At 42.1% G+C, this 9,190-nt stretch overlaps 1 protein-coding gene across 2 annotated transcripts; it reads left to right on the top strand.

The window, feature by feature from the left end:
- Window positions 1-1,746: 1,746 nt before the first annotated feature.
- On the top strand, window positions 1,747-5,426 carry LOC124699746 (protein FAR1-RELATED SEQUENCE 5-like). 2 transcript variants are annotated; one of them, XM_047231994.1, is made up of 3 exons: window positions 1,747-1,818; window positions 2,659-4,822; window positions 4,926-5,426. In XM_047231994.1, the coding sequence occupies exons 2-3, from the start codon at window positions 2,675-2,677 to the stop codon at window positions 5,094-5,096; spliced, it is 2,319 nt and encodes a 772-aa protein (XP_047087950.1). In that variant the 5' UTR covers window positions 1,747-1,818; window positions 2,659-2,674; the 3' UTR covers window positions 5,097-5,426. The 2 variants fall into 2 exon arrangements, with proteins under 2 accessions (XP_047087950.1, XP_047087951.1); XM_047231995.1 differs by lacking the exons at window positions 1,747-1,818; window positions 4,926-5,426 and having other exon boundaries at window positions 2,593-4,151; window positions 4,247-4,282.
- The last annotated feature ends 3,764 nt before the right edge of the window (window positions 5,427-9,190 follow it).

The following is a 9,190-nucleotide window of genomic DNA, read 5'->3' as shown; positions in this document are numbered from 1 at the left end:
GATCCGTGCGCCTTTATAAGCCGGATCCCGGGAGCCCTAGAGGCACAACCACAACTCATTGTAACAACGCGAAAGCGCCCAGATAATTCCAGACAAGCAGCAGTAGGCCCTGTCATCGAGCAGGTGTTCCGATGCTGGGTAAATGGCATACCACCGTCCCGTGTGCACTCCGTCCTATGACCCCTACTTCTTCTCCCCTCATGAGGATCCCTCCTCCGAGGCACCATCGAATAGGCAACGACACCCGGATGCACTCCGTGACCGCCGAGCATCCGCGGAGACGCAAACCTGACACATATTTGGACCAGGTTTGCGTCTCCGCGGACGGCCCGGTCACTATGCGTCGCTCCGTTGGAGGTAGTGCCAGACGCATTTCCGGTCACGCCGGACACAAACGGTCGCTCAGCTTCCGTTTGCGTCGCGCCGCTAGAGATGCCCTTCGAAGATCATGCTATCATTATCAGTGGAGGACTGGAGGCATCCGTTTGGTCCATCAGCTCTTAGCTTGACAGTTAACCCTTCCTGAGGGCTTGTTTGGTTACGAGGGCCAAAACACACAGGGAACCAAATTCCCTACGCAGATTTCCCTGTTCGCTCGGGAACCCTTCCCATGAGAGGCAAAACGCATCCATTCTATCGTGCCATTTGGATACCAAAAAGAGGGGAATGGAAAGGAACGGAGGGAAAACTACAAAATCCGAAAATAGATCATAATACAGTAAAAATCATTCCCTTTCTTTTTTCATACAATGTATTGCTAATTCCAGGAGATAAAATAGAACGTTTTCTCATAAAGATTAGGAAATCCAAGGATGCAAATTAATAAAAAATAATAATTCAAGGAAGCTCAATGATACAAATTAATACAGAATTTTCAAGGAAAAGTTCAGCAATACAAATTAATACAGAAGCGTGCAAACATATGCATACATCAATCTTACGTATTATGTCAGGCAAATAATGCATCGTCGTGTGTTGCCGGCGTATCGCAGCACCTGTCCACTGGTGGTGTAAGACTCAGAGCTTCCCCGAGAACATCAGGGGGCACCCTCGCCCTAGACTTCACCGCCACCATGACATGCCTCTAGAGCTCAACTTCCAGGTCGCACAGGTCCTCCAACAACTAGTCCCTCAGGACAGCCTGCAATGACGACGAGCACCACAGAGCATCTCGTCAGACGAGGCCACTTGCGATTGTACGCATACGGCCACACCACGGTTCTCAGGCTCGCCGTCGCATTGGCGGTGATGGAATCTGCAGAATCCAGATCACTAGCTCGCTGTGATGCCGCTCGTCGTCTGCAGCAGTAGCATCACCAGCGCGGACTGAGTTCAGGTGACATGCATACAGCATGTCACGCTGGAACATGCACCCTCCCAGATGCCATCCAATACTCATCCAAAGGCTAAAAATGATCCAAGGCAAAAAGGAGAGAAAGTCAACACGAACCCAGGCGCGCATGTTCCAGTTTCGCGAAGAAATCGAGCGGGGAAAACGGAGGCTTCGCGCCAGGTCCGAGGCCGCCGCCGCCGCTGCCGATCCCCGCGGACGCCGAGCGCCCCGCTGCCGACCCGCCGCCGACCCGCCGCCGCCCGAGCGCCGCCGCTGCCGATCCCGGCTCGGCCGAACTCAGTCCGCTGCCGATCCCGCCGCCGACGAGCGCCGCCGCTGCCGATCCCGGCGTCGCCGCTGCCCGCTGCGGAGCTCCCCCGCCACGGAGGAGACTCACCACCGCGCCGCCGCCGCGGAGGAGAGGCGGCACCACGCCGCCATTGAACCGGGCCATCGCGGAGGAATAGGGCACTAGTCTGTATCAGGTTCTCTCTCATTTTTTCTTTAGATTCTTTTGCTGCTGTTCTTTGAGCAATTTGATGGAATTGGTAGTTGACCTCTGGTCCATATTAATGTATTCAAGTGGAATTAGACAAAAAAATAGTTCATATCACAGTTTGTGGATTATACATGTAAATTTTTTTTAGGACTCGGCACCAAATGGGTCTGAATCAGGGTATATAGTAACGCTAAAACATTTGGTACATATGCTAGCATCATCTTAACTGTTAGGAGTTCTAATTTTAGAAGAAAAAAATCTATATTATTTGAGCATAATACAATGCCATGAATATGGATATTTCTCTCTCTAATCTCTAATTTAAGTATTTCCTCCGGACTAAGAATATAGTATGTACTAGCTGGGAATCAGTTACTATTGTTACATGTGCAGATAGGGTCGAGCATTTGCAATCTGCAGGAACATTCAGATCTTTTTGACAGCATGCGCAAATATGAGTATTCATCTCCAGCACACTATATTCTGATACTGAAAATAAGAATGAGGGTGTCCGGCCTAAGAATATAGTATTCATCTCCAGCACACTATATTCTGACACTATATTCATCTCCGGACTAAGAATATAGTATGTACTAGCTAGGGTGCAGTTAGTAAAGAAGTCATGTACTCTGTATATCAGTTTATTTATTCCAATTATATTAGCACAAAATCAGTGCAGTTGTTCAAAGATACTAGTGAATGCAACACCAAAGTATTGATGTTAGCTGTTGTTTTGTTTTGTTTTAAGTTAGTTTGTGAATGCAACAGCAAGCTATTTACTCAGATTGCAGTCCACTAATTTATATACTTTGTTTTCATTTGCCAGAATTGAATGTTGTGCAATGGAAGAAATTGGAAAGAGGACACCCAAAGTTGGTATGAGGTTCAGAGATTCGGAAGAGGCTTGGGAGTTTTGGGTAGATTATGGGGGTCACGTCGGGTTTGATGTGAGGAAAAGATCCACCATCAAAAGCAGAAGTGATGGAGTGATTACTTCGCGCTGGTTTGTTTGTTCCAATGAAGGCCATCGAAGGAAAAACCAAACAGATCATGAGCCAAAGCGTATTAGAGCTGAAACAAGAACCAATTGCAAGGCTCATATGATTGTTACATATGATCGAGTTGCCAAACATTTTGAAGTCACCGAAGTTGATTTGGAACACAATCACCGCCTTCAATTGCCACAGACCCGCCACTTGTTGGCATCACAAAGGAAGATTTCAGAACTGCAAGCTTTCGAGATAGAAACAGCCGATGATTCTGGAATTATGCCAAAAGCTGCACATGAGTTTGCTTGTCGTCGAGTTGGTGGTAACCTTAGTTACACTTGCAGTGACCAAAAGAACCATTTGCGAAGCAAGCGGCAGCGGGAGTTGGCTTATGGACAGGCTGGAAGTATGTTGAAGTATTTTCGTGACAAGCAGGCTGAGAATGCAGCATTCAAATACCATTTGCAGTTGGATAGTGAGGAGCATATAGCCAACATATTCTGGGTTGATGCTAAAATGCTACTTGACTATGCACACTTTGGCGATGTTGTCACATTTGACACTACATTTGGCACAAACAAAGAGTATAGGCCATTTGGTATTTTTCTTGGGCTGAACCAGTTCAGAAAAACAACCATTTTTGGTGCTGCCTTGATGTTCGATGAAACACGTGACTCCTTTATATGGCTCTTTGAGACTTTTCTAGCCGCACATAATGGAAGGCAGCCTAGAACAATCTATACAGATCAAGATGCTGCAATGGGAAAAGCCATAGAAAAGGTCTTCACAGAATCATATCATGGATTGTGCACCTTTCATATAATGCAAAATGCTGTCAAGCACTTAACTTCCGTGAAGGGCGGAGAAAAAGATGAAGTAGAAGAGAGAGATGAAGTGGAGGATGAAGAAAAAGAGCCTCATATTCTCACAGATTTTGGTGCTTGTATGTATGGCTTTGAAGACAAGGTTGCATTTGAAGAAGCGTTTGCCAATATGAGGCTCAAAGTGCATAAGCAAAGTTGGTTAGATAGTATCTACAAGGTGAAAGAAAAATGGGCTGAATGTTATATGAGAGATGTCTTTAGCTTGGGAGTGAGAAGCACACAATTAAGTGAGAGCTTCAACAATGCATTGAAAAATCATTTGAAATCAGGTTTTCATATTCTTCGATTCTTGATGCATTTTGAGAGGACAGTGGTAGTAAAAAGAAGAGCTGAAGTAGAATCTGAATTTGATGCAATAAAGTATATACCAATAATTAAGATGAAGACTCCTATGTTGGTGGAAGCAAGCGAAGTATACACTCCGATTATTTTTGAGGCTTTCCAAGGTGAGTATGAAAGATCAATGGCTGCATGTTGTAGAGCATTGGATGGAAATAACAAATTTGCTGTCGCTATTGCGAGGTTGCATGGAGAATTACAGTTTGAGGAGGAGCGCATGGTGATAGGTGATCCTTTGACCAAAACGGTTTCATGTAGTTGCGGGATGTTCAATAGGACAGGAATCTTGTGTGCCCATGGTCTAAAAGTGCTTGATTTGATGAACATAAAGACATTGCCGGCACATTATGTCTTGAAAAGGTGGACTAGAGAAGCTCGCAATGGAAGTATACAAGATAGAGAAGGAAACACCGTGGTAGAAAATCCAAAAATGGAAGCTGAACTTCGATACAAGGATTTGTCTCATAAATTTCACAAAATAGCACAACAGGCAGCCAACTCTCCACAATGTTGTTTTCTATTGGATAATGCACTTGATTCCGTTGCTCCGCATATACATGATTTACTCAATGCATCCACTAGTGCCATGAATGAACTATGTAAAGACAAAGAGAATGTTGACCCAAATGTGCAGCAAGTAGATGAGATGCTTAGATCTGCACGGCTGAAGAAAAAAGAGGTTCCGGCAAAGAACTTAAGGAGGAAGAAAACTTGGTTGGACAAGTTACTCAAGGGGAAGCACAGAGTAACTAAAGGGCCAACAAAACAGGGAGAGAAGGTATGTTGCAATTGGTACATGATATGTTCTTATTGCTCATTTGTAAACTAATTTCTTCATTAGCAATAACAAAAGAACTAATCACAGTAATTTTTGTTCTCAGCCACAAAAGAAGAAGGATGGTGTGCAAAAAAAGAAAAAAGATGGTGTGCATCCTCAAGTAGGAGTGGAGAAGTATGACAACAACAAAGAAGTAAATTTGGTGCTTCAAGAGCGCAATAATATTACGAGCTTCACCCAGCTCTTGACGGCTAACCTTGATAATTTGTTCTAGCATGGAACCTGTTACATAATATTTTGTACATGGTGCTGATGATGAACATTATCTGATCTAGCATGGAACTTATTAGATAGTATTTTGGACATAGTTAACTATAGTAGTATGGGGTTAACTATATTTTGTGGCCTAAGTGTACAAGTGAAATGGTCATTTCGTGGAGAATTTGAAATGGCCGTTTTGTGGCCTAATCTGTTCTGGTATGGGGTTAACTATATTATTTTGTGGCCTAAGTGTACAAGCAAGTGGTACCGAATTTGTATTGTTAAATTACTGCTGTTTTACTGTTTAGAAATGTCTCAAATTAACATATGCAGATCTGGTAAAGTATACTGTTTGTAGTACGTACTGTTCACAGTATACTATTTGTAGTACATAATATTCAGAAATATTGTTTTATGCAATGTTCAAAACTCTTGAGTAAATGTTCTGTGCTGTTTATACTGTTTAAAACGTTTAATTTGAAGCAATCTAAATTTTGGGATCTTTTTGCCTTGGATCATTCTGGGCCTTTGGATGAGGATTGGATGGCATCTGAGAGGGTGCATGTTGCAGCGTGACATGCTGTATGCATGTCACCTGAACTCAGTCCCACCAGCGCACTGTGCTCCTCGCCACCGACGCCGCGGACATAGCAGCTCGCCGTGTACCTCGCCACTGACGCCGCAAACACAACATCAGCAAAATAACAACATACCTGAAGAAGATAAACCTCAACATTATAGGTACAGTACTTCTACACTATTTAAAAAGGAGGAACATGTTCCCTATTCTGCCTACATCTCACTACAACCAGTTTTGGTCGTCACCCAAATAGGCCGCACCGAATGGGCCGCACCAGAAATCGCAGAACATATGTAATCTCGCCCAGAATCAATCTCGCCCAGAAGGAATGTGCCCAGAATTAATCTCGCTCACAAGGAATGTGCCCAGAATCAATCTCGCCCAGAATCAATCTCGCACCAGAAATCGTCCAGAATCAATCTCGCCCCATAATCAAGATCGTCCCATAATTCCCAAAAGGAATGTAATCACGCCCAGTCAAACTCGCCCAGAATCAATTTCGCCCCATAATCAAGATCATTCCATAATCAAGATCGTCCCATAAGGTAATGATAACGTGAATAGCACCCAGGCAGAATACTTGATGTACAAAAGCAGGACCCGGCCTAGAAATTAGCAACCAATCTTCAACCTTACGAAGTAACCATGGCAGTACAACTTAGCTTCCGACGCGCCTGCTCGAAGAGAATAATGCCACCAAGGCCGTACTTTCGCTTCGCCTGGAATCCTCACTTGTAACTTCTTCTTTCTACACTATAATACTGCATCAAAGATTTCATTTGTTAGTTTGACTGATACATGTGTTCTTCTTATTTCTCAGGCATGTTAGTTTCCGATTTGTTGAAGACATGCACACGTACGGTCATGGTTGGGTGACGATCGCGAAAATTGTGACCGCGCGAATTAAAGTGACTCGGATGGGAGATCTTATTTACCACGCCATCCTAGCTGACACAAATGTGAGTCCTCTAATGCATTCTTGGTATCCAGTAGCTACAACTTTCTTCTCGCAATGCTATGTAAATGTTCCTTGCTGCATACATTACCTGCAAGTGTTTCTTTCAATTCGTTAGGATGTAAGGAAATGTTCCTTGCTGCATACATTACCTGCATGTGTTTCTTTCAATTCGTTAGGATGTAAGGAGCATTTCATAATATAAATAAAGCAGTTCAGTAGACTTCTTGAAAATAGGATGCAAATAAGGACCATGAGTAAGGTAGTATAGCAGCGCCCAAGCTTCAGAATAAAATGATTTTAGTCCAGGTTCCCATAATTATGTGATGTCCAGGTTCCCATACAAGTTTAACGGAAATGCATCTATTCTTTCATACCCAGTAGTGCAAAGGTGCCATTTTAACAGGAATGTGTGGTACTTACTGGTATTGCAAAATGTGGTATCTTTTGCAAAATGGCTATATTTTCATAAGTGTCTATCTTTTGCAATTTGAAAGGGAGACAAGATGGAGGCGATAGCGTATCGGCAACTAGCAGAACGTTGCAACACTGAGCTTCATGTCGGTGAGGTGTACTATTTCGAAAGGGTGGGGTTCCAGATTTCTGAGGCTCCACCACCATTTGGATTGTTCACACAAACAGATTACTACATTCACATGGACACTCGTACAGAGATTTGTCCTGCTCACCCTAACATTCGCATCCCTGAACTTCCGACACGGTTCGCCAATTTCGAAGTGACCACGAGAATTAGAAACAAATCGATCGTAGGTAGGTATAATTTTTTATATTTTAACTAATTAAACTACTGATGTTCTTACTATCGTGCATTTGTAGATGTTCAGGGTATTGTCATACATGTCAGCCCTGTCATGTTTCACAATTCAAACAATCGTAGAACCCCTTGCCGAGATGTCTTCCTGATGAATACCAAGTAAGATAAAAAAAAAGTCTTCGGTTGTTTTATTATTCTTCTAACTATGGGTTTACTAATGACTTGTACTTCACAAGGGGACAATACCTTGCTCTGCGCATATGGGGCAAGCAAACGTCACGTCACATGACACAGTGGCGGCTTGCCAAACAACATATGTGGACCTTGGCTGCATCAAATCTTCGGTACAGCGTGGCGCAAGGTATATTACAAGCTACGTGTAGTTGTCTTCACTAAATCTTGAGCATACATGTGCATTATAATATTTATTTATTATATATGTATATATGTTGTAGGGGCTTTGAGATCAATAGACGAGTCACATATTGTCTTCAAACCATGCATTGATGGTGATCTGGAGTCATATCGTCTAACCCTTACCCCAAATCTGAAATACATAAGGAGACAGATCAGAGTGTTTGTTCGACTCAGGTTGAAGATGGGTTTCTATACAAACCTACGTCCGACAAGGTTGTGATTCCATGCACAGGAGGCAACTTTTATCCTCAACAGCAAAGACTCATGTATGCCCATGAATTATTATTAGTATTAGAACGGAATGCACTGTAATTCTTGGTCACAAACCTTGTTCTCGGTGTAATGGCCATTCAATTATTACGATACAAGTGTTTTCTATTCTATTTTTGTGGTTAACCAGTTTCTGAGAAACTCCAACTTGAAAAGTACTTAGGATATGCATAAGGTGCATACAGAAAGTAGCAAACAAAGAATGGTGATGGCATAAAATACTCTGTATTCGGTAACATAAAATACTTTGTATTCGGTAATATAAACATACCTGTGAATGTGAAAAGTTTGCTAGCACGAATCAATCAGACTTGGTGGTCATCAACATCCAGTGCCACTGCATGGAGTTGTCACAACAAAATTAGTAGTTTAGATGTGCACTAAATAAATCACAAGTACACACCCTGGAACTTGGAACTGTTCAAACAATATAAATATCCTTCTAGCATCGACAAAAGCAAAAGTGGATGTTCCCACAAAAATTATGAAGTTCAATTAAAATTTTAGCATTTGATATTAATCATTTTCAATGACTATAGCATTTGATCATAATTATTTTAAAGTGAGAAGAAATTGTTGTAAATTCCTGAAATGACTATAGCCCAACACTTGCATTTTAAATAAAGCATCTCATTTAATAATTCCCTAAATTTCGTTCATAAAATCATCTCATTAAATATACCCCTAAATTTCGTGGATCAATTCAGTATGCAAATATTCAGTGAATCCAATAGTATCTCGGTCGGCTGAAATTAACTCACCAGCTATGGTAACTAAATCATTTCACGCTATAGAATTAAAACATTGCCCAAAATCTTTTATAGTTTATCAATAGTATGTCGGCAGACTCAAATTAACTCCCCATCCATCACGCTATAGTAATTAATACATTGCCCAAAATCTTTCATAGTATCTCAATAGTATCTCGGCAGACTGGAATTAACTCCCCATCCATCACGCTATAGTATTTAAAACATTTCCCAATTTCGCCCGAAGCACCCTGTTATGGTAATGGTAATTAGAACATTGCCCTTAATACCTGAAAAGTATTGCGAGAAGAAAGCATTCATATAAATAACCTCAAGCATTTTTCAACCTGCTCATTCTCCT

This window comes from Lolium rigidum, chromosome 3 (assembly GCF_022539505.1).
Source record: "Lolium rigidum isolate FL_2022 chromosome 3, APGP_CSIRO_Lrig_0.1, whole genome shotgun sequence".
NCBI classification, from domain to species: domain Eukaryota; kingdom Viridiplantae; phylum Streptophyta; class Magnoliopsida; order Poales; family Poaceae; genus Lolium; species Lolium rigidum.
The sequence above is the reverse complement of the archived record's forward strand: the minus strand, read 5'-3'. Positions and strand labels throughout refer to the sequence as shown.

What these genes read in the sequence shown, in the direction of transcription:
- LOC124699746 (XM_047231994.1), top strand. Translation starts at nt 2,675, where the DNA reads ATGGAAGAAATTGGAAAGAGGACACCCAAAGTTGGTATGAGGTTCAGA. An exon ending in CAACAAAACAGGGAGAGAAG is followed by an intron (nt 4,823 to 4,925) that starts GTATGTTGCAAT and finishes TTTTGTTCTCAG; the next exon opens with CCACAAAAGAAGAAGGATGG.